The following is a 24,384-nucleotide window of genomic DNA, read 5'->3' as shown; positions in this document are numbered from 1 at the left end:
ATTTGAGAAAGTAGTAAGGATTTTTATTGTCAAAACAAGAGATCATACTAGAAGACACAAATAAATTAGACTCTAGGGCCTCTCTATGGAAAGGTCAGCTTCTTATACAGACAAGGTACTATCCAAAACAAAAAACAGGTATTTGAGACAGTGTTCAAGACAATGACTGAACCTGTACACGGTGAGGAGAAATTAAAAGGTGGTTTCACTGTTTCCCTCCCTCAGTAAGGTTATGTGTTGCATAAAGGGATGAGGCTCATTTTGGTGAAAAATGCTTCCACACAGAAAATTTTGAATTTATTCACCTACCCGGCAGACGTTCCAGTCCCTGACCTGAACAAGGAAATCAAAGTAAGGTAACACCACTGGCTTCACATGAACCTCAAGAATATAATCTAACTGTACCTACCATATCCTTTACTTTAAAAAAAGTTTAATGTCCGTTTACCTATACCAAATCAGGAGACTGAACTTTCTCTCTTAGCAAGTTTTTAACCTAATTGGAGTTAAATTAATCTCACTTTAAAGTGCAAGAAAGGCTCTGGTAGACTAGTGTTTGTCCTATGGCATCGGAAGAGGAGCACGCCTCCCGCAGCACTGGCTTGAGAGGCCCCACATGAAGAACTGGCTGCAGGATAGTGATCCATTACGTCCACCAAAAAGCAGGGGGACTCAAGGTTCAGCCTAGAAAGAAGGATCCCTGGCAAGTCTGGCTTTTACCTGTACCCAGGTCCCAAACAAATCTTGGGTCCCCTAACTGGTAAGACTGGAGCACAGCACCAGCCATCAACAGGGCCAGAGTCATCTCAGCAAAGCAGTGAGCAACTCTACGCTATGACTTGTCAATGCTCACGTGGATAGTGATAAAGGAATCAAGAAGCCTGGGCTTTGATTCTTTACCTAATAAGCAGTGATCAAAGTTCTTACCTAGGGTAAAGGATGAAAAAACAGGTAATGAGGTCCCCACTGACCACTGCTGAGAATATTTAGTCTAACTTTAAAGCAATACAAAATGGCTTCTTCCATACAAGGGCAAGCTTTGTACTAATGTTTCTCAAAAACCAATTATGTCTCCAGCTCTAGCCTCAGTTTAACAGGTTTTTTACATTATTTTTTATTTTTATTTTTTTGAGATGGAGTCTCACTCTATGGCCCAGGCTGGAGTGCAATGGCATGATCTTGGCTCACTGCAACCTCCACCTCCTAGGGTTCAAGCAATTCTTGTGTCTCAGCCTCCCGCGTAGCTGGGACTAAAGGCGCACACCATCACGCCCAGCTAGTTTTTTAGTAGAGAACGGAATATATCTTTCCTATGTCAGAATCAAGGTAAAAGGGGAGTGGGGTGCAAGAAACCCTCTTCACCAGAATCCCTGGAGAGAAAGATCTCTAGAAGCCAGTGGGTGTGAGCACATTCAAGTCACGGGGTTTGAGATTATGGGCCCGTGGTGGCTGTTTCTTTCCTTCCATCACTGGGATGTCCATCTTGGGCGGCTTCAAGGCTGCTGGATCTTCAGCCATTCGGTTACTCTGGGCACGGATCAGTTCCATTGGAGAGGGCTTCTGGGCTCCTCGGTAGGCCTGGGTGGCAAAACTTCCTACGAAGTGAACCAGAGTGCAAATGATTTCAAAATCAGTAGGCAGCTCCTGAATTACAACATGGTGAGATGCCTGCCATGCGGCTTTCTGTTCTGAAAGCGCTGCCTTACCAGAATCATACTTCTGAAGGGATCTCGGTCCAAAGAGGCTCCACTTATCTGACAAGTTTCTGTCCTTATCCCCACTTCCAGAGTCCATGGTGCTAGGATTTGGGGCAGGTAAGGCTGTGGAAGAACCAGAAGTGAACCAGCCCCTGGAAGAGAAAGAATAAAACATATCCTAAGTAAAATACCTCTTCCTTCACCCCTAGAAATGTCTCACATCAAAAGAACAGAATTTGAACTATCCCTTCTCCCTCAGAAACCACAGGCTTAAATACAAGCTCGTCTGCCACCCTAGCCTTCCTAAAGCACAGAGGTCCTCGGATGGGTCACAGCAAGGGCTCACCTTGGCCTCTGCTTAGGTGAAGAGTGAGGACTGGTGCTGGGGGTGGACTGGGCTGACGCAGGCTGCCTCTCTTCTTTTGTTAGCTCTCCACTCTGTAGCTTTAGTTTCTGCTCCGATGGGTAAGAAGAGAGACTTTAAAAATGAAAGCAAATTCAAAACAGCTACGTCTGGGTATAAACAATTTGGTTTGCATTCCAGCTTTAGGCACAAGACATCTACAGGCGGAATGATTTTGGATTATCTGACACAGTCCTTTGTTGTTGCCATACTAGATGGAACTCCATCTCCCTAAAAAATGTGTTCATTCTGCACTATATCGCAAATATCCCTGTACTTAAAGCTTTACACTACAACTTTTACTTTCAGAAAAGTGAAGCAATTTCTCCACATTCACCCAGCCAGTAAAATGCAACAGCCAGAACTCAAGCTGCCAGCCTTCTCAGCCTCTTAAGCCGGGCTTAGGCTCTTGTCTCGCTGCTGCTCTTAACATGTACATGCCCTGCTATTCCCAGTCTCTCCAAGCCAAGACTCAGGCATGCTGCTTCTCTTCGGTAAATGCTTCCTCTGAAGAAGCTTCGTTCTCTCCTTACCTCCCACAGTCAGCCACCCTGGGTTCCCTCAGCACCGTGAGTATCCCTCCAACTGACTCGCAGTCTAGCAGGGAGAGACAGGTCATCTCAGCTCTTCTAGAGCAAGGCTCCCATGTTGTCTCCTCCCTCCAGGCCTGCCTGCCACTGCTTAGCCCAAGCTGCATTCCAAACAATGATCACGTTTGAATTTTCTCAAACACTCAACAGATCCATTCATGTAAGTTGACAATCTGTTACAAGATGTAAGTTCCAGCTAGCATTTACGGGCAAGACACAGAAAACGGGTCAACCAAAGTCAATCCTACCATTATATAAGGTGAATTGCTCAAATAGAATTCTCACTGACCTATCCTGGAAAGTTTAGTTAAGTGTCAAAGGCTAATGGTGCCCCTCTGGAAGCATCTGTCTTGTTAGAAAGCTTAAACTGGCCACCAGCCCAACCCTGATTTCCTATAGCAGTAGTTTGAAACCTAGCCTGCAGAAGAATCATCTGGAATGCTCATTACGAAATGCAAACAGGGCCAGACGTGGTGGCTCACACATGTAATCCCAGCACTTGGGAGGCTGAGGCGGGTAGGTCACATGAGGTCAGGAGTTCTAGACCAGGCTGGCCGACATGGTGAAACCCCATCTCTACTAAAAATTAGCCAGGCATGGTAGCACATGCCTGTAATCCTAACTACTTGGAAGGCTGAGGTGGGAGGATCGCTTGAACCCAGGAGACAGAGGTTGCAGTTAGCCAAGATCTCAACGCAGCACTCCAGCCCAGGTGACTGCAAACAGGCCACAATGTTTTACATCCCCACCCACAGACCACCAGATCCGTGTTATTCCTCCTTCCATATACTGTACACCATGATCCTTTCCTGCCTCTTGTGCTTTCCTCACATGCCCTCATCATAAATACCCTGTTCAGAACTCTTTTTTTTTTTTTTTTTTGAGACCGAGTTTCGCTCGTTACCCAGGCTAGAGTGCAATGGCGCGATCTCGGCTCACCGCAACCTCCGCCTCCTGGGTTCAGGCAATTCTCCTGCCTCAGCCTCCTGAGTAGCTGGGATTACAGGCACGCGCCACCATACCCAGCTAATTTTTTGTATTTTTAGTAGAGACGGGGTTTCACCATGTTGACCAGGATGGTCTCGATCTCTCGACCTTGTGATCCACCCGCCTCGGCCTCCCGAAGTGCTGGGATTACAGGCTTGAGCCACCGCGCCCGGCCCAGAACTCTTAAAGCTTGGGTCAAGCCTGGATTCTGACTCACCCTTGCCTACATAAGCCAGCCCAAGTTTCTTAACTGTAATTGTGTCCCTTCACAATCTGCCCCCGACTCCCTTATGAGCCCCTTCAGAAGCCAGATTTCCAAGCTGCTTTGGAATAAGGAGGAAAAAGCCCACAGGAAGTAAGAAATCAGGAGACTTGGGTTCGGGTTCTATGAGTGGCTGAACAGATGACCTTGAATCCCAATCTCCTCATTTACAAAATATGGAGAAGAGCATCGGCCCCAAAAGGTGACCGTGAGGATGAAATGAATGCCAGTGCTTCCCGCATCACACAGCACCGTCCGGTATGAGCGGCCTTCTCTGACAGAAGGTCATTTGAAACTACTTATTCAAATATCTGGCTATCACTAAATTAACCCTTACCAAAATTCTTCATTTATAGAAATGAAAATAGCAAAAACATTCCAGCTCCATATTTGATTTTAACTTCTTAAGAATTAAATGCAGAGCAGGATGTTCCTTTCCAGTTAAACTGTTACCTCTGTTGAGGCCGCCCAGTTCTCCCCAAGATACGCCACATTTGCTTTATGGTTCATAAAGTGCTCACACGTGTATGTAAGCTGAGACTCTCACTTGATCCTGCTAACCGGAAGCAGCAAAACTGACACCCCCACTGTATAGGTGGATAAGCAAAAACCTCAAGGCTAAGAGCTCTGGAGCGAGACTAACTCCATGCCCCCAACTAACTGAGCTGGTAACTTCGAAACCACAGCCACATTTCAAGCCATGAACACTGAAGGTTTTGTTTTTCGAAAGTTCCTAAGAGCTTACGTGGAGTGCTTCTGCCACTCGAAGGTACTTGGTCTCCTCGGTGGTGAGGCCCTTGTGGGGTGTGTAGCCAGCATCTCTCAGCCCTGCCTGTCGCCCAAAATGCTGAATGCTTTCCTGGGTCTGTTCTGGGAACAGAGGAGATGACAGTCATGCCCATTCCCCTCTCCCATCACAAAACAGGGAAGACAACATGGATATCTGCTGTTCTCCCCAGAAGCAAAAGACCACAATGACAATCCAAAGGAGAGGAGAGTTCCCCCAGAGAGGCACCGGGGCAGTAATTCGGAACCTCACACAAAGGTTCTCTAGCCAGAAGGAAGCCTTCCCTTACACCAAGCTGAAGAGGTTACTCCTAAAGGGATAGCTGAAGAACCCTGAGGTCAATACTCGCACACTCCTCTTAATTATACATGGTGACACTTTCTTTGTATCGAGAAATGCAACATGGGGCCGGGGGCAGTGGCTCATGCCTGTAATCCCAGCACTTTTGGGAGGCCGAGGTGGGCGGATCACCTGAGGTCAGGAGTTTGAGACCAGCTTGACCAACATGGAGAAATCTCATCTCTATGAAAAATACAAAATCAGCTGGGCATGATGGCACATGCCTGTAATCCCAGCTACTTGGGTGGCTAGGGCAGGAGAATTGCTTGAACCCAGGAATTGGAGGTTGTGATGAGCCGAGATCATGCCATTGCACTCCAGCCTGGGCAACAAGAGCGAAACTCTGTCTCAAAAAAAAAAAAAAAAAAACACAAATACACAAAAATTAGCCATGCATGGTAGCAGGCACCTATAATCTAGCAACTTTTGGGGGGCTGAGACATGAGAATCGCTTGAACCTGGGAGGCAGAGGTTACAGCGAGCCAAGACTGCACCACTGTTCTTCAGCCTGAGTGCCAAGACTAAAATTCCATCTCAAAAAAAAAGAAAAAGAAAAGAAATACAACATGGAATCACTTGAGACCAGGAGTTCAAGACCAGCCTGGTCAAGATGGCAAAACACATCTCTACCAAAAATATATAAATTAGCTGAGCGTGGCAGTGTGTGCCTGTAATCCCAGTTATTTGGGAGGCTGAGGCAAAAGAATCACTTTAACCTGGGAGAGGCTGAGGTTGCAGTGAGCCAAGATCGTGCCATTGCACTCCAGCCTGGGCGACAGACTCTGTCTCAACCACAAAAAAGAAATGCAGCATGGACAAGGCAGCTGATATCCCGACACAGTACAAATTCTCCAAATACAAAACTTCCGAAGAGAGATGCACCACCCTCATCACCCACACACAACTGACCACATTCAGGCTAGATGGCACCAGGGTACCATTCAGATTCAAACAGCCTGCCTTGAATTAGCCAGAGTCTACTGACTCCACGTTTCTCCTGTGTGAAATGGCCCATCCTGGTGCCTGGCATAGCTGACATACTCAACATTCCTTCAGTCTGACTTGATTATCTCAGAATAAATAAGTTAGTTCTGCTGTGGAATGAGTAACGGCTGACTTTCTGCTTCATCTGTACACAAACTACAGAATACACTCATATACAGCTTGTGGCAGCTGTGGACAACAAGTCCAGATATCAGACACCTTTTATAACTTAGTCATTCCTCTTCTAAGGAGCTATTTCCATCAGAAATAGAAGCAAAGAAAAACTAAATGCATAAGGATATTCTCCAGACTTACCAGGTAGTCACTTGAAAATCTAAAAAGAAGGGATTTCATGAATTACAGTATACCAATACCACAAATTTTTTTTTTTTTTTTTTTTTTGAGATGGAGTCTCACTCTGTCACCTCAACTGGAGTGCAGTGGCATGATCTCAGCTCACTGCAACCTCTACCTCCCCAGTTCAAGCGATTCTCCTGCCTCAGCTTCCTGTGTAGATAGGACTACAGGTGTGCGCCACCAGGGTCTCACTGTGTTGCTCAGGTTGGTTCTCAAACTCCTGGGCTCAAGCATTTCTCCTGCTTCGGCCTCCTCAAGTGCTATGATTACAGGCCTGTGCCACCATGCCCAGTTGGTAAACTAGTTTCATTAAAATTAAATTTGTTTCTTAGAACAATGACTACGTTTTGTAACATGGCTAGAACACATTCTCAAGCTTATAAAATAAAAGTAGTGTTGCTGATTCAACAGGTGTGAATAAGAGAAAACCAAAGTATAGGCCAGGTGCGGTGGCTCACACCTATGATCCCAGCACTCTGGGAGGCCAAGGTGGCCAGATCACAAGGTCAGGAGTTCGAGATCAGCCTGGCCAACATAGTGAAACCCCATCTCTCCTAATACAAAAATTAGTCAGGGGTGATGGCACACACCTGTAGTCCCAGCTACTTGGGAGGCTAAGGCAGGAGAATCGCTTGAACCCCGAGGCAGAGGTTGCAAAGTGCAGACACCAGGCCAATGCACTCCAGCCTGGGGGACAAAGTGAGACTCTATCTCAAAAAAAAGAAAAAAAAGAGAGAGAGAAAAAACCAAAGTAAGAGTTTGGACTTTTGGTTCTTGGTGAATTCACTAGGAATTGTGCAAGACAAACTGATGCCCTCCTGGAGAAGATAAACAAGGGCTTCTGACTTCAAAAATGAGTCACCCAAGGAGAACCTCTATGTACCTTGCCCCGGCAGAGGCACTGCTGCTGACAAGCAGAGCCATGCATCTCATTGTTAACTTCCCACAGCAACCTGAGAAACCCTCCAGAATGAAGAAGTTTAGCTAACGTGTTATAAGGTTAAAAAAAAATGCAAGCGCTCCTATCAGCGTTCATTGGGACGACCAATCATACATTCTTAAGACGAAAGGCACTAAGTGGAGCTGGTCCTCTTCCTGGTAGACCAACTTTGAGCTGTTTAATTAAAAAACAAAAATCTGGGGCATGAAAATGCCTCAATGTTTTGCCTTCTCCAGCAGAGCTTGAAACAGTAACAACAGCAGCTGCCAGCCACCGAGCACTGGGCCGTCCAATCCTCACCTCAACCTCAACCTGCCAGTTAAATTCCCGATTTTAGAGCGGGGCAAACAGTCTCCATAGTTAAGTAACTTGCCCAAGTCCACAGTGACAGATCTAGGACAAAATGAGATTGAATCAACAAAGCAGCAGGAATGCACGTAAATCAGATGAGACGCTTAACATCTGGCAAATCCTCCACCTAATAAATGGAGCCTCAATACTGACAGGACTCAGCCGCCGAACTGACATTTGTTGGGACAAGGCAAGGTGGGTACGTTGGAGAATCTTCTAGTCGGCTTGTAGGGAGCCTCAACTCTCCCCCGCCCCAGTGGCACTCTACGCAGAGGGTGAAGAGTGCTTACTTGTGATCAGAGAATTCATGATGACATGGGTAGCCTTAGCCTTCACCACTGGGACCTTGTCCACACTGTCAGTGGCTGATGACAGCGTCACGGCAGGGGAGGGTAGACTGGCCTCTCCTTCCTCCACCTGTTCAAGAGAGGTACAGCACAGAGCACTTAAGCAGGGCAGAGGAGTCACACACCTAAACTCACTCCTCTGGGGAGGATGTTACTGAAATCACATGAATCTGGTTAAGTGAGGAAATAGTTGAAGGGAGGATTTGGTCATCTCCATCCAGCTAAACAGGTATTATCCATAGTGACAACAAAGACATCATGCGAATAGTTCACATTGATAAAAGTGGGAAAGCCAGAATCTGAAGCTCTGAGGTCCACTACCACCCCAGACTACGACCTTCCAATACACTATAGTACTATGCCAATGCAGAAGAAAAGCCTATTACGAAGCAGTGACCACACAGCGGGCACTGTGCTAGGTCGTAATTAACGAGAGCACTGGCTAAGTGTTTCTCACCCTGTGCCAAACATCAGAATCACCTGGAGGGTTGTTAAACAGGCTGCCGGGCTCCACCTCAGAGTTTGATTCAGTAGGTCCCGGTTATTCTGGGGTGGAGTTCAAGAATTTGTTTCTAATGAATTCCCAGGTGATGCTGATGCTGCAGAACCCAAGACCACAACTTGAGGACCACTGCTCCCAAGTTTCAAGTAATGGTCTTTTGAAACAAATTTAAAAATCTACTTAGCTCCTAATTGTTAACATGCAAGAGCTGGGAGCCGCCACCTTCTGCAATTGAAACACCTGATACCTTGCTCAAGCCTAGTAGGGAGGAGAGAATAAGGCTTACTCTTTATTCTGTGCTTATCTGGAAGAACTGATAAGATGGTTGAAAAGCGGGGACAGATAAAAAGTACTGAAAATGTTGTATGCTTACTACAAAACAGCATTTATACCTTTAAGCTGTGACCTTGAGTAAAACTGGAGCCTATGTTTCCTTACTGGGAAGATGGTTGATTCCTAACATGGGAAGAGTTAGGGCGAATGAAAGACTGCATGCATTGAGTCAAGCAGAGGCCTCCTTTAGAGCAGCTGTTCCAAGTTGTCAGCTGTTCCGGCTGAGGCCCCACAGAAACCTGGAAGCCTGCTTATCCCTTGCCCTGTGGAGCCATCAGCAGGGTATGTGGCCTGGGAAGCGCCGCCAGAAGCCCTCTCACCTCCTGCTCTGGACCTAACGCCCACTGCTCTGACGCTGCAGGCAAGCTGCATCAGGCCTTTGCTCCTTGTACTTTTGCTACTCGTTACATGGAATACTCTCTCTAAATAAGTGACTGGTCGGATTTCAGTAGATAATTGATACAGGGAATATCCCCCAGAGCTGTAGGGGGCACTTTCCTAGAAAGGAGCTCTCTGCCTTGACAGTATATTGGAGGGTGGGGAAAAAAGCCACTCATTAGAAAGAATCAAATATGGCTCTACAAAGAGAAAGTGACAAGCCTTTGCATCCCCTTTATTTAATCCCCAAAACACCTCTACAACATAAGGTATTCCCAACTCTTAAAGGGAGACACTGGGGCTCCGGGTAAAGTTGTGCGCCCAAGGCGTTGCCAGGACAGACCACTTGGGATTCACACCAAGGTCTGTTTCAGTGGACCCTTCCTGTGTGTACTGCCTGTCAGGCCCTGAGCTATCATATGGCTCAAAGTTCAGAGAAACTGGAGATACAGGGTAAACACCCTGTGTGAACTTGGCAGGCGCACTTTATCCAGGCAACAGTGTAACATTTTTTGTATTATTGGTGGCTGGAGAGTCAGAGGTGAGAAATGTCCCTGAGGTCAGGAAGCACAGGCTCTAAAAACGTAAACCTACAAAACTAGACTGCACAGAGGACTGTGAGGTGTATTAGGAAGGGCCTTGGGAAGGAGACAGTTACAGAGGACGGCCATGGGAAAATGAAGCTGTGGCTGGAGAAACAGCATGAGGAGAGACGCAGCACGTGTTCAAGAAAGGGCCAATTTCTCCCCAATCACAAAATGAACATCTCTGGGGAATCTCTGCCAGGCCCTCTGCTGGATCCTGCAGATATACAAACCTAGTCACGGCCCCTGTCCTCAGGAAGCGAATGGAGGGTGAGAAAGCAATGCAGGGATGGTGACAGGGACCATGATACCGTGGAGAGCTCAAAGGGAGAGGTGACGGCCTTATCAGGAGGATGGAGATGTCCGAAAAACTGTCACAGAAGAGTCTCTTGAGTTTAGACTTTAAGGAGACCATTTTTCAGGCAAATGCAGTGGGAGAAGGGGTGAGAGAACAGGATGCGGATGGTAAATATCCTAAACCATCAGGGCAGTGTGAGCCAAAAACTGAAAGGCAGAAAACATGCTGCGAAGTGCAAGAACTGTAGGTTCAAGCACTGGGTAGGAGAGCTGGGGAGAGGCAGGCAGGACTTAGATCACATGGAACGTGGCTGAACCTGGATTTAGCCCTGCAGGGAACGGGAAGGGGAATCTGGACGGGTCGGGGCAGACAAGGCCATTCTAGTTTTGAATTAAAAAGAAAAAAAACCTGGCCAGGCGTGGTGGCTCATGCCTGTCATCCCAGCACTTTGGGAGGCCAAGGCAGGCGGATCACGAGGTCAGGAAATCAAGACCATCCTGGCCAACATGGTGAAACCCCATCTCTACTGAAATACAAAAAATTAGCCAGGCATGGTGGCAGGCGCCTATAGTCCCAGCTACTCGAGAGGCTGAGGCAGGAGAATCACTTGAACCTGGGAGGCAGAGGTTGCAGTGAGCCGAGATTGTGCCATTGCACTCCAGCCTGGCGACAGAGCAAGACTCCATCTCAAAAAAAAAAAAGAAAGAAAGAGAAGGAAGGGGAATTAATTTTAAAAACCATCTACTGGGTACAGTGTACACTATTCACGTGACAGGTGTACTAAAAGCCCAGACTTCACCACTATACAATTCATCCATGTGAACAAAACCACGGGTAACCCTAAAGCTACTGAATTTTTTTTAATGAAATAAATGAAATTTTTTAAAAAGCAAAAAAGACATCAACTATAACTGAGGCACAGAAAACATATACAGAGGGTAGTTGCCGCCCGATTCGATGGGCACAGAGAGCCGCTGAAGGCTTCTGGAGCAGAGGAAGGACAAAGGGGTTGCATTTGCCGGAAGTGGCCAGCAGGGTCAGATACCTTGGCGAGGTGCTGATACTTGCGCTCTGGAATCACTGGCTTCCAGGGGACACTGCCCATGTCCGATGGAGGAGGAGTCATGGGCGCAGGGTCCTCGAGGGTATCATCATAGCTGAGTGCCCGGCGGTATATCCCGATGGGCAGGGACATCTTGCCTAGAGGCCCACTAGCCTCAAGAGCTAAGAACAGAGACACCTGTCAAGACAGGTTCAGCAACTGGACATACTAGTAGCTTTAAATTAATCTGCAGGAAGTAAAGTTCTGAAATACTCTTGTTCTCAGATAGAGCAAAAATAGTTTGTTCTGGAGCAGCTAATCCCAGCCAGGAAAGGCCGATTCCTTCCTCTATGCCTGACACTTTGGACGGTCCACTTACCCACTCGGGCATCCTCATCCTTTTTTTTATTTGTTTAGAGAAACAGCCTATGTTGCCCAGGCTGGAGTGCGGCAGCACGATCACGGCTCACTGCAGGCTCAACCTCCTGGGCTCAAGTGCCTCAGTCTAGTGAGTAGCTGGGATTCTTATAGGCATGTGCCACCACGTCCTGCTAATTTTCATGGATTAGGAAACCTGAAGTTCCATTTAAATGTACTTGGCCACAACTTCAAAGTACAATTTGGAATCAAACCCCAAAAACTATCTGATTTCAAAGCTGTGTCCTTTATGCCACAGAAGCCACCCTCTACTGTAATACCAAGGCTCTCAATTCATGTAAGACTGAGGACATGAAATGACAGAGGATAAAGAGTTCTCATTCCCATTTCATAGATGAGGAAACTAGGGCCTAGGAGTAAAGTGAGCAGCCCAAGTTCATTCAAAAACGGCCACCTGAGGCTCAGCCAAAGTCTGTGACTCCTCTACCTTCCTTTCCTCACCAAAGAAAACAAAGGAACTATAAAAAATGATGTCTGGCATCATCTGTAGTTTCAAATATTCTGTATGACTTATTTAAACAACAGAGTCACTTTCCATCATAGAAATTATTGACAACCAGTCTCGAAAACCACCACCAGCTGATCCTGCCATTCCTGTCTATTGGGACTGATCCCCAGCATGTCCGGTTGTGATGCAGCCACCCCATTCAAGGGCACTCTCAGCTGTGCCAGGCCAGGGAGCCAAGTTCATTGTGTTTGGTTTGCTAATCCTTCCATATCAGAACTAATATCCAGAGCCTAAAGGTGAAATTTTCCTGTTGCTAAAATCACATAACCATACTAAGACATCAACCTGCCTGACAATAAGTCCAAAACCACAACAGATTTCATATAAATGGCAAGGGGACCAAGCAGCTACCATTATTATTACTATTGCTACCAATAATAATTAACAAAAGCATAGAAATAAAAAGAGGATTAGTGGTTGCTCGGGGCGAGGAATGAGGATATGACTGCTAATAGTGTGAGGTTTTCCTTTGGAGGACATACTGTAATTTGGCCAGGTGTGGTGGCTCACGCCTATAATCCCAGCACTTTGGGAGGCTGAGTGGGCAGATCCCCTGAGGTCAGAAGTTCCAAATCCCATCTCTACTCAAAATACAGAAAATTAGCCAAGCGTGGTGGCATGTGCCTATAGTACCAGCTACTTGAGAGGCTGAGGCAGGAGAATTGCTTAAACCTGGGAGGCAGAAGTTGCAGTGAGCTGAGACCATGCCACTGCATTCCAACCTGGGCAACAGAGTGAAACTCCATCTCAAAAAAGAAAAGCAAAGAAAATATGCTGTAATTAGGTTGTAGTGTTGTTTGCGCAACCCTGTGAATATACTAAAAATCACAATATCGTTCACTTTCAGTGGGTGAATTTTATGGTATGTGCATAACATCTCAAACACACAAGCAAATAATAATTATTAAGTCAGTCGGCCGGGCGCGGTGGCTCACGCCTGTAATCCCAGCACTTTGGGAGGCTGAGGCGGGTGGATCACGAGGTCAAGAGATCGAGACCATCCTGGTCAACATGGTGAAACCCCGTCTCTACTAAAAATACAAAACATTAGCTGGGCATGGTGGCGTGTGCCTGTAATCCCAGCTACTCAGGAGGCTGAGGCAGGAGAATTGCCTGAACCCAGGAGGTGGAGGTTGCGGTGAGCCGAGATCGCGCCATTGCACTCCAGCCTGGGTAACAAGAGTGAAACTCCATCTCAAAAAAAAAAAAAAATTATTAAGTCTTCCTCCTGGCTAGACAATTATATCCCTCATCTTATCTAATCCTCATTAAGCAGATGTTCTTCCCATTTTCCAATTTCCCATTGTTGTGATCAACTTGCCCAATATCACCCAGCTGGAAAGAGTGCGCTGGGAACTGGAACACAGACCCAAGCCAGTGCGCGCACACTGCATGCAACACACTACAAAGCATTCGCCAAATAGGCACAACCCTATGGCTAATGATGGCTACATAGAGTTTATGGTAATCACAGCAACAATGAAAGACAAACTAAAACAGAGCTGATGATGTTAAGACTGGCGATAGATCTACATTAGGGAATACAGGAGACTTCTATTAATCCACCTATTTGGGAAGCAATTTCAAAAACATCTTAGACTCCCACTGAACTGCCATCCTAAAAGTAATAAAGTTGGCTAATACTTAATAGAAAATATGTTCCTATAAAAAGAGACCAAATGCATTCTGGGTAGTAAACGCATATTTATCATTAATTTTTAACTCCCATTTTTACATATTTTATTTAATCTTTCACAACCCTAAGAGATAGGAACCATCATCTTTCTTTATCATAATACTTTACTAAGAATCAGAAATCGAGTGATTCAAATTTAATTAAAACTCACTTTCCCTACTCATGAAACAATTCAAGGAGTGATTGATGGTGTCAGTAACCCAGAAATTGACTCATTAAGTGTGGCTGTGAGCATTTTCATGATTAAGTTCAATCTGCCATTTAAACAGGCTGATGCCTTTTTACCAAGACTTCCATCTCACCTCCCCACCACCACCAAAAAGGTGAGTTTAATCACTTTGGTACATACTACAAGAACTGCACAACTTATTCTGAATCCTTATTTGATAACTGTAGTAAAGTAATAAATTTACCATAATACCCTTAAATGAAGTGGCTGTTCTCTTTAAGTTAGGTTAAAGTTTCATACTACGGCTGAGTTGCTAATAAAATATTTAAATGATGCCAATCTAAGGCTGGGCACTGTGGCTCATGCCTATAATCCCAGTACTTTGGGAGGCTGAGGAGAGTGGATCACCTGAGGTCAGCAGTTCGTGACCAGCCTGACCAACACGGAGAAACCCCCATCTATATTAAAAATATAAAAATTAGCTGGTGTGGTGGCAGATACCTGCAACCCCAGCTACTCAGGAGGCTGAGGCAGGAGAATCACTTGAGCTCGAGAGGCAGAAGTTGCAGTGAGCTGAGATCGCACCGCTGGATTCCAGCCTGGGCAACAAAGTGAGACTCCGTCTCAAAAATAAAATAAAACTGGCCAGACTCAGTGTCTCACACCTGTAATCCCAGCACTTTGGGAGGCTGAGGCAGGCAGATTACAAGGTCAGGCATTCGAGACCAGCCTGGCCAATATGGTGAAATCCCACCTCTACTAAAAATACAAAATTAGAGCTGGATCATGCCACTGCACTCCAGCCTGGGCGACAGAGCAAGACTCCATCTCAAAAAAAAATAAAATAATAAAATAAGCCAATCTATTAAGTCTCAATACTCACCTAGTGGCAGAGATTAACCATTAAATAAATATGTAATTCAGATAAAATGGTTTCTGTCTAGCTTAAAACATTAATAAGGGCAAAACACGATTTTACCAAAAAGAATTAGGTTTACCAGGCACTTCTGGTTGTCTTGAAGCCATTGAAAGACTGGGATCCAGTTGCTTTTTCTATATAGAATTCCGAGCTGAGCCCCTGCCACCTAATAAAATAACAAAGGGCATTTTCTTATGGTGAACACCAAAGAATAGCGCAAATGCTGTTCTTCCGACAGGCACAAAGAATTTTATGGATTGTTTACAAGGTTGAAACACACATACAAGAGCCAATGGGTGACAAATATGCCAATGAAAAAAAGGAAAAATTCAAAGGTCTCACCACTGCCGTGGCTGATCTGAACACCTGTGAGATGACAGAGCTAAGACACCATACATGGTGAAAAAGTCACCTTACCACGGTGAAATGATGTGACGACTAAGCTGACAGACAGATGTTAATGAGGAACATGGTCGAGCTGCTGCAAATTAGCAAAGCTTCCCAGGAAGAGTCCATCCAGAGGTTCTAATAACAACAAACAGCCAGCATTGGAACAGCCCATCAGAGTCTGACACTTGTTTATTCTCCACAACAACTTTCCAAGGGCTATTACGCTCATTTCATTTTCTTAACTCACAGCAAGCGGCCAGATACCACAATAGGAAAATTCACTCTTTATTGCTAACACTATAAACTATTTATAGCGTTTATCTTGTCTTTCATTCCTTGCAGACATTATTTATCCCAATCCTAATTTTTTTTTTTTTTTTTAAAGCTATCTCTTACTTGAAGGATAGCCGAAATTTAAAGAGAAGGAAACTGGACCCAGGAGGGCAGATCACTTGAGGTCAGGAGTTCAAGACTAGCCTGGCCAACACGGTGAAACCCCGTCTCTACTAAAAATACAAAAATTAGCTGGGTGTGGTGGCGGGCGCCTGTAATCCCAGTTACTGGAAAGGCTGGGGCAGGAGAATCGCTTGCACCCGGGAGGCGGAGGTTGCGGTGAGCCCGAGATCACACCATTGCACTCCAGCCTGGGTAACAAGAGCGAAACTCCGTCTCAAAAAAAGAAAAAAAAAAAAAAAAAAAAAAGATTACGCCACTGCACTCCAGCCTGGGCGACAGAGTGAGACTCAGTCCCAAAAATAAAAAATTTTAATTTTTTTTTTTTTTTTTTTTTTTTTTTTGAGACGGAGTTTCGCTCTTGTCACCCAGGCTGGAGTGCAATGGTGTGATCTCGGCTCACCGCAACCTCCGCCTCCTGGGTTCAGGCAATTCTCCTGCTTCAGCCTCCTGAGTAGCTGGGATTACAGGCACGCGCCACCATGCCCGGCTAATTTTTCGTATTTTTGGTAGCGACGGGGTTTCACCATGTTGACCAGGATGGTCTCGATCTCTTGACCTCGTGATCCACCCGCCTCGGCCTCCCAAAGCGCTGGGATTACAGGCTTGAGCCACCGCGCCCGGCCCTTAAATTTTAAAAATAAGAAGGAAACTAAAAATCACAAAAGTTAAGTAAATTTGTCCCCCGTCACAGATAAGGGCCCATCTGCAAGGCAGGTAGTTTCATGCCCAGTTTACAGGGGAGTTAAAACGAGGGCCCTGAGAAAGTTATTTTACTATTTTTCAGCTTGCTGTACTGTCCCTCTATTCTGAAAGGGCTCAGAGGGAGCAAACCAGTTATTGACAGTTCACTAAGAACGTCGCGAAGGCTGAGTTCAGCAATCCTCCCTAACCAGAGAGCATTCCCGCCCCAGACATATCCCCTTACCTTTCCCCTTTCCCTGCGCCCCCACCCCCAGCTCACCCTCCTCTGCCTCTACTTCACAAGATACAAGACGGTGCCGCCAGGATATGAAAGGCCGGCTGCTTTTCCCACCCTTCCAGGCCAAGATTAGGGCCAGGACCCTAGCCTGAGGCTCCCGAGGATGGGGCAAGGCGAGGGCTTGGGAGATGAGGCTGAGGACAGGCGGCGGGCTGGGCTGGTCCCAGGAAGCGGAGGGGAAGCCCGTATGGGAGCTGCAGGGTATCCCCGGAATGAAGCCCCATTACGGGGACCCCAGACAGCGGAACCAGGGGGAAGCCCGGCCAAGCTCGAAGCCGGGCTGAAGGGGTAAGGGGTAGGGGAGAGGGGAACGGCTTGGAGGGGCCCCGAGACCCGGCCTCGCCGGAAGCGTCCCTCCCGATCCGCAGAGAACGCAGCCCTAGGGAGGGCCCAAGCCCGCCATCAGTTCACCTGTTATCCTGCTGCCGCGGGGCTGCTTGCGGCCCGGAATCCGGCACTAAAAAGGTTCCGAGGGCCCACGACTCCCAAGACGCTGTGGCGCAGTCTGGACCCAAGCCATGGTGAGAGCGGCGGCGACAGAGAAGGTCTCCACGACCTACCGCGAAGCACTGCCCGCCGGGCAGGCAGGCAGCCCTTGTGTTAAAGCCTCCGGAGACCGCGGAATCTCGCGCGAGACTTGGCCCACATGCTCTCCGGGCATGCTGGGAGTTGTAGTCCACCATCACGAAACCTCACGCCCTTCGCTACCCAGCGGGTTGCCTAGCCGCAGCTCTCAGTGTGGAATCCTCCAGCCCCGAAAGGAAACACCCACCCTTCACCACCACTTCCTTCCTCTGGCCCTGTGCTGTGCCTGGGTCCGTGACAAGCTAAGGGAAGATAGAGATGGCATAGTAAAATGACACCCACAAACCTAATCCCTCGAGGCTCAAAAAGGGCTGCCAAGTGCCAGCACTTGTCATCCTATTTTTCCCACTTCACGGAGGTGAAGCTGAGACTGGGAGAGATGAAAAGTCACTTTGATTAATAAGCGGTGTAGTGAGCATGGACTGTCTTCCAAAAACAGCGGGGATAGGCAGGGTCCAAACTAGTAACTGAAGAAAAAGGGGAACCGACCTCACCTGCCTCCCCTAGGAAAGGCGATCCTAATATCATTTCTCTATTACACTAAGGAAAGTGAGGCTTAGGGGCACCAGCTAAGGCGTCAGTCACATCCTGAAGGAAGACTTCTCTTATTCCTAAAGGGTTCACAGAGAAGAAAAAGCAACGAAGTTAAAGCAGAAGTTGCAAAAATCTATCCACATTTCTACCCCAGTCCAAAGCTTGCCATCAAGACCCATCTCAGGACTATGAGTGGTAGTGAGGGGTGGATGCCACGTTTAGATTTCAGCATTTGAGGCGTCCAGGCACGCTGGCAGAACTGAGAGGCCTTGCTAATACAACTTTAAACGGTTTAAGCTGTTTCCAGACCAGGGTGCTTGAGTGTACAACAAATTGAAGTCTTTAATGAATTATATAATTAGCTTATGAATAGCACAATTATACTGCAGCATGATTTTGTATGTGTATGTGTGTGTGTGTGTGTGTGTGTGTATGTGTGTTAAAGGTGTACTTTTGTTAATTTCGAGCTTTTAAAATATGCCATATTTTTAACTTCTGTGGAAGCAAAGCTGGCACCTTGCTCCTTATCCACCACAGTAAGGAATGTATATCACATCTCAGTAAGAAAAGGAAGAAATAGCACCTTGCACTTTTATATGGATCATAAGGTGGGATCATCTCATTTATTTCTTAGCCACAAATATATGAAAATTTAAGACTTTCCTGGAAGTTACTGACTCTGATTAAAACAACTTTGTCTGGGCACCGTGGCTCACGCCTGTAATCCCAACACTTTGAGAGGCTGAGGTGGGTGGATCATCTGAAGTCAGGAGTTTGAGACCAGCCTAGACAGCATGGCGAAACGGTGTCTCTACTAAAAATACAAAATCAGCCAGGTACGGTGGCGGACGCCTGTAATCCCAGCTACTTGGGAGGCTGAAGCAGGAGAATCACAAACCAGGCAGGTGGAGGCGGCAGTGAGCTGAGATCACACTATTGCACTCCAGCCTGAGCTACAGAGTAACTCCGTCTCAAGAAAAAAAAAAAAAAAAAAAAAAAGCCTTTATCCCTGATATTTGTGGTACCAATGTCTGAAGCTGTCATGGTCTTGGTGGATAGCACCTATGTACACTTTTTTTTTTTTTTTTTTTTTTTTTTTTTTTTGAGACAGGGTCTCACTCTGTTGCCCAGGCTGGAATTCAGTGACACAATCATGGCTCACTGAAGCCTTGACCTCCCAGGCTCAAGCAATCCTCCCACCTCAGCCTCTCAAGTAGCTGAAATTACAAGTGTACTCCACCATGCCCAACTTTTCTTTTTGTAGAGTTGGCATTTTGCCATGTTGCCCAAGCTAGTCGAAAACTCCTGGGCTCGGCCAGGCGCGGTGGCTCAAGCCTGTAATCCCAGCACTTTGGGAGGCCGAGGCGGGTGGATCACGAGGTCGAGAGATCGAGACCATCCTGGTCAACATGGTGAAACCCCGTCTCTACTAAAAATACAAAAAATTAGCTGGGCATGGTGGCACGTGCCTGTAATCCCAGCTACTCAGGAGGCTGAGGCAGGAGAATTGCCTGAACCCAGGAGGCGGAGGTTGCGGTGAGCCAAGATCGCGCCATTGCACTCCAGCCTGGGTAACAAGAGCGAAACTCCGTCTCAAAAAAAAAAAAGAAAAGAAAAGAAAACTCCTGGGCTCAAGTGATCCCCCTACCTCGGCCTCCCAAAGTGGTAAGATTACAGGCATGTGCCACCACACCCAGCTTAACTGTAAAGTTTCAATCTTAGCAATTTTGTGTGTTTTCCCCTCTACATGGGTGTTATTTTTCAGGAGAAGCTAATTCTTTTTTTTTTTTTTTTTTTTTTTTTTTAGACGCAGTCTCACTCTGTTGCCTATGCTGGAGTACAGTGGCACAATCTCGGCTCACTGCAACCTCTGCCTCCCAGATTCAAGCAATTCTTCTGCCTCAGCCTCTGAGTCACTGAGATTACAGGCATGTGCCACCAGGCCCGGCTAATTTTTGTAGAGATGGGATTTCGCCATGTTAGCCAGGCTATTCTCAAACTCCTAGCCTCAAGTGATCCGCCTATCAGCCTCCCAAAGTGCTGGGATTACAGTTGTGTGCCACCGCACCCAGACCAAGGAGGAACTAATTATTTTAATGCCTAGTCTCCCATGCAAACCTTCTTCAAGTAAACTGTTTTGCTAAATGGTTTAGTTTCTTAGGCTTCCTATACCAGCTAGGGAGGGTTAAGTCACAACTGAATCACAAGACTTAAGAAGGGTCCCGCCTAGCCAGCACAATGGCTCACACCTGTTATCCTAGCACTTTGGAAGACAGAGGCAGGTGGATCACCTGAGGCCAGGAGTTCGAGACCAGTCTGGCCAACACAGCAAAATACTGTCTCTACTAAAAATACAAAAATAAACTGGGTGTGGTGGCACACTCCTGCAATCTCAGCTACTCAGGAGGCTGAGGTAGGAGAGTCACTTGAGGTTGCAGCCGAGATTGTGCCACTGCACTCCAGCCTGAGGGACAGACTCCATCTCAAAAAAAGAAAAGAAAAGAAAAGGTAAGGGGACAGAGAGACAGGGTGACAAGACTCCAGCTGAGAAATACGAGGATGGTTACTCACTCAGGAGGCAGGAAAGGTGACACAAGGCCAAATTAGACCTCGAGGTCTCCAAATTAGACCCTGAGGAGCCTTCAGTACTTTTTTGTTTTTTTTTTTCTGAGACACAGTCCAGGCCCCAGGCTGGAGTGCAGTGGTGCGATCTCAGCTCATTGCAACGTCCACCTCCCAGGTTCAAGCAATTCTCCTCCCTCAGCTTCCCAAGTAGCTGGGACTACAGGCACACGCCACCACACCCAGCTAGTTTTTGTATTTTTTTTTTTTTTTTTTTGAGACGGAGTTTCGCTCTCATTGCCCAGTCTGGAGTGCAATGGCACGATCTCGGCTCACCGCAACCTCCGCCTCCTGGGTTCAGGCAATTCTCCTGCCTCAGCCTCCTGAGTAGCTGGGATTACAGGCACGCGCCACCATGCCCAGCTAATTTTTAGTATTTTTAGTAGAGACGGGGTTTCACCGTGTTGACCGGGATGGTCTCAATCTCTTGACCTTGTGATCCACCCGCCTCAGCCTCCCAAAGTGCTGGGATTACAGGCTTGAGCCACCGCGCCCGGCTTAGTTTTTGTATTTTTAGTAGAGATGGGGTTTCACCATGTTGGCCAGGATGGTCTCTATCTCTGGACCTCATGATCCACCCGCCTCAGCCTCCCAAAGTGCTGGGATTACAGGCGTGAGCCACCGCGCCCGGCCAAGCCTTCAGTTCTTTTTTTTTTTTTTTTTTTTTTTTTTTTTTTTTTTTTTTTTTGAGACGGAGTTTTGCTCTTGTTACCCAGGCTGAAGTGCAATGGCGCGGTCTCGGCTCACCGCAACCTCCGCCTCCTGGGTTCAGGCAATTCTCCTGCCTCAGCCTCCTGAGTAGCTGGGATTACAGGCACACGCCACCATGCCCAGCTAACTTTTTGTATTTTTAGTAGAGACGGGGTTTCACCATGTTGACCAGGATGGTCTTGATCTCTTGACCTCGTGATCCACCCGCCTCCGCCTCCCAACGTGCTGGGATTACAGGCTTGAGCCACCGCGCCCGGCCCTAAGCCTTCAGTTCTTAAGGGATCAAGGTGCTTTTCTTTGAAATGACATAAAATGAAAAAATAAAAAATAAAGAAATGAAATGAAATGAAATGACATAAAATGTACATTAATGCCAAGATTAAATCCCTGTGAGGATTGTTTCTCTCTCTCTTTTTTAGAGACAAGATCTCATTCTGTCACCCAGGCTGGAGTACAATGGCATAAACTCGCTGCAGCTTCTAACCTCTGTGCTCCAGCAATCTTCCTGCCTTAACCTCCCCAGTAGCTATAATTACAGGTACACACCACCACACCCAGCTAATTTTTTATTTTTTGTAGAAACAGCATGTTTCCTTATGTTGCCTAAGCTGCTCTCAAACTCCTGGCCTCAAACGATCTTCTCACCTCAGCCTCCTAACTCACTGGCACTACAGGCTAAGTTTGGCCTGTTATTCTTTCTCTTTTTTTTTTTTTTTGAGATGGAGTCTCGCTCCCATCACCCAGGCTGGAGTGCAGTGGCAAGATCTCAGCTCACTGCGACCTCCACCTCCCGGGTTCAGGCAATTCTTCCTCAACCTCCCAAGTGGCTGAGATTACAGATGTACACCACCATGCCCGGCTAATTTTTGTATTTTCAATAGAGATGGGATTTCACCATGTTGGCCAGGCTGGTCTCAAACTCCTGACCACAGGTGATCTGCCCGCCTCAACCTCCCAAAGTTCTGGGATTACAGGTGTGAGCCACCACACCTGGCCAGGCCTGTTTTTCTTTAAGGGACTATGTTGCCCAGTCCTAGGCTCAAGCAATCTTCCCTGCTCAGCTTCCTGAGTAGCTGTGACTACAGGCCCATGCCACCACACACCTGGCTTGCTTTTTAATTTCTGACGGCAAAGTACTGGATAAATTCACCAGAGCTAAATTTTTCTTTTTGGAGGCCTTGGGCTCCTGTCTTGCCAATGATCTGATCCCTCAAGGACTGAGTTGCTGCCTCCACCAGGAGTTGAAAGCCATCTAGAAGCTCCCCAGGTATACAGGTGTTAAAAACAAGTTTCAAGCAAAGGAACTGATCAGGGTTTGTAGGTGGGGAGGGGGCCTGCACACCTTCCCTGACTCCAGTTTCCTCGTAGTGTATTCTACTTACGCTAGAATAGGGACTTCTTTTTCCCCACCAGTTGTCAAATGATCCTTTATTGAAATATTTTCCTTTATGCTTCTTAACAACCTGGGCATTCCACAGCACCACTGTTGATGTCATCTATGATGTCTTGAGGGTGGAGGCCATCAACATTACAGTCCACAGACTGGGAAGTTCCCAGGATCTCCTTAACAGTTCCAGAGAGTTCGCTGGCTGAAGATCAGTGCTGCACCTGTTGAGCAATGTTGATGATCTCATCAAAAGTGATAGTCCCACTGTGGTTATTCTGGTTTTTTTCTGTCTATCGGTGGTTCCTTGAGGGCTTTGATGATCAGGGTAGAGGCAGAAGGCACCACCTCAGTCTGGGCCTGTCTATTCTGAATGGTCAGTTTCACTATAATCCTCAGGCCCTTCCAGTCACTCGTTGCCTTGGCAATGTCATCCCCAACCCTTTTTGGAGACAGACTCAGGGGGCCAATCTTGGGGGTCAGCACAGACATGGCACCGACTTCACCCTCAGTGCATCTCAGGTATACAACTTTGATCTCGCTCACATCGAACTTCAGCAATGTGGTGGAGGCGGCTGGCGTTGGATGAACCCGGATTCAGGACAACCAAAGAAAGTTGCACCTTGGCCTCCTCTGAGCTGAGAGCCAAAAAGGGGACTTTCAAACTATTTTTTATTACCACATCCCAAAGTAAGAAATACTTTTTTTACGTGGTGCCCTAGTACAAACCACACATTCACAAAATTCATAAAATGCTGATGTTTTCCATTCTATTCTTTTTTCTTTCTTTGAGACAGAGCCTCACTCTGTTGCCCAGGCTGGAGTGCAGTGCCACGATCTTGAATCACTTCAACCTCTGCCTCTCAGGTTCAAGAGATTATCATGCTTCAGCCTTCCGAGTAACTAGGATTACAGGTGTGTGTAGTCGGCTAATTTTTGTATTTTTAGTAGAGATGAGGTTTCACCATATTGGCCAGGCTGGTCTCAAACTCCTGGCCTCAAGCAATCCACCCAGCTCAGACTCCCAAAGTGTTGGGATTACAGGCGTGACACACAGTGTCCAGACTTCTATTTCATTTTCTAATTTAAAGTTGTAGTAGCAACCCCTAAATTAATTTCACAACTCCCTAACAGTCTTGAACCAGTTTGAACCCCAGCACTGGAGTCATACTCTTGGGTTCTCTCCTCAACCCTCACTCACTGTCCCCCACAGGCTTGATTTATTTGGATGGGGATTTTAGAAGGCAGGAGGCATGCTCAAACTGGCTGCTTCTGAGCTCCCCTCCCAGCCCTGCCCATCTGCAAAAAGCAGCTCAGGATGCTCCCTGCTTCCTGGGGTGGGGTCTGGCTCCGTAGCGTCAGCAGGTGACATTTTTCTCTCCATTTGGCTGTCTCCTGCGTCTTCTCAATTAGTTCTAAACTTGGGGAGAAGAAGTGTTACTTATTATCCTATAACATTTAGCAATGTTAAATAGTTCCAGGAGTTCCAGCAAGATAAGGGTTAATTTGTTCTGGATGGGTTTTCCAACAAGGGATTTGTTGGGGACAGAGTTAGTGAAAACAGTTTCCTTGGGTCAATGGGGCAAGGCATATGAAGCACAAATTATTCAGAACTGGGGCTGAAATGGATAAGAACAAGAGGTAATCACCAGAGAGGCCAGTTTTCTGAAATGGAAGGAATCGGAGTATAGTGTGTGGGCTGCTAGAAAAGAGCAGGGGGCAGGATGGGAGGTAAGGAGTGAGAAGGGGAAGTGGGCAAATTTATTTATTTATAAGTTAGTCCCCTCCCCTGTACAAAATGGCATGGAGTGG

The 24,384-nt window shown here is 46.8% G+C and overlaps 1 protein-coding gene and 1 pseudogene across 4 annotated transcripts; both read right to left on the bottom strand.

The window, feature by feature from the left end:
• Position 1: 1 nt before the first annotated feature.
• KIAA1191 (KIAA1191 ortholog) lies at positions 2–17,351 on the bottom strand. Of its 4 annotated transcripts, none has more exons than XM_010346635.3 (9): positions 17,148–17,351; positions 15,324–15,436; positions 14,991–15,077; positions 11,185–11,363; positions 7,988–8,114; positions 4,685–4,809; positions 2,044–2,150; positions 1,707–1,849; positions 2–1,595 (listed from the first exon to the last, which is right to left on the bottom strand). In XM_010346635.3, the coding sequence occupies exons 3-9, from the start codon at positions 15,016–15,018 to the stop codon at positions 1,387–1,389; spliced, it is 918 nt and encodes a 305-aa protein (XP_010344937.1). In that variant the 5' UTR covers positions 15,019–15,077; positions 15,324–15,436; positions 17,148–17,351; the 3' UTR covers positions 2–1,386. The 4 variants fall into 4 exon arrangements, with proteins under 4 accessions (XP_010344937.1, XP_003936170.1, XP_010344938.1 ...); XM_003936121.4 differs by having other exon boundaries at positions 15,329–15,436; XM_010346636.3 differs by lacking the exon at positions 15,324–15,436.
• Positions 17,352–22,609: 5,258 nt separating this feature from the next.
• On the bottom strand, positions 22,610–23,169 carry LOC101033309 (large ribosomal subunit protein uL11-like; annotated as a pseudogene).
• Between the last annotated feature and the right edge of the window lie 1,215 nt (positions 23,170–24,384).

This window comes from Saimiri boliviensis, chromosome 20, assembly GCF_048565385.1.
Source record: "Saimiri boliviensis isolate mSaiBol1 chromosome 20, mSaiBol1.pri, whole genome shotgun sequence".
Lineage (NCBI taxonomy): Eukaryota > Metazoa > Chordata > Mammalia > Primates > Cebidae > Saimiri > Saimiri boliviensis.
The sequence above is the reverse complement of the archived record's forward strand: the minus strand, read 5'-3'. Positions and strand labels throughout refer to the sequence as shown.

What these genes read in the sequence shown, in the direction of transcription:
- KIAA1191 (XM_010346635.3), bottom strand. Translation starts at nt 15,018, where the DNA reads ATGGCTTCAAGACAACCAGAAGTGCCTG. An exon ending in CATGAATTCTCTGATCACAA is followed by an intron (nt 4,810 to 7,987) that starts GTAAGCACTCTT and finishes CTCTGTTCCCAG; the next exon opens with AACAGACCCAGGAAAGCATT. An exon ending in CCTTCAGAAGTATGATTCTG is followed by an intron (nt 1,596 to 1,706) that starts GTAAGGCAGCGC and finishes TTCACTTCGTAG; the next exon opens with GAAGTTTTGCCACCCAGGCC.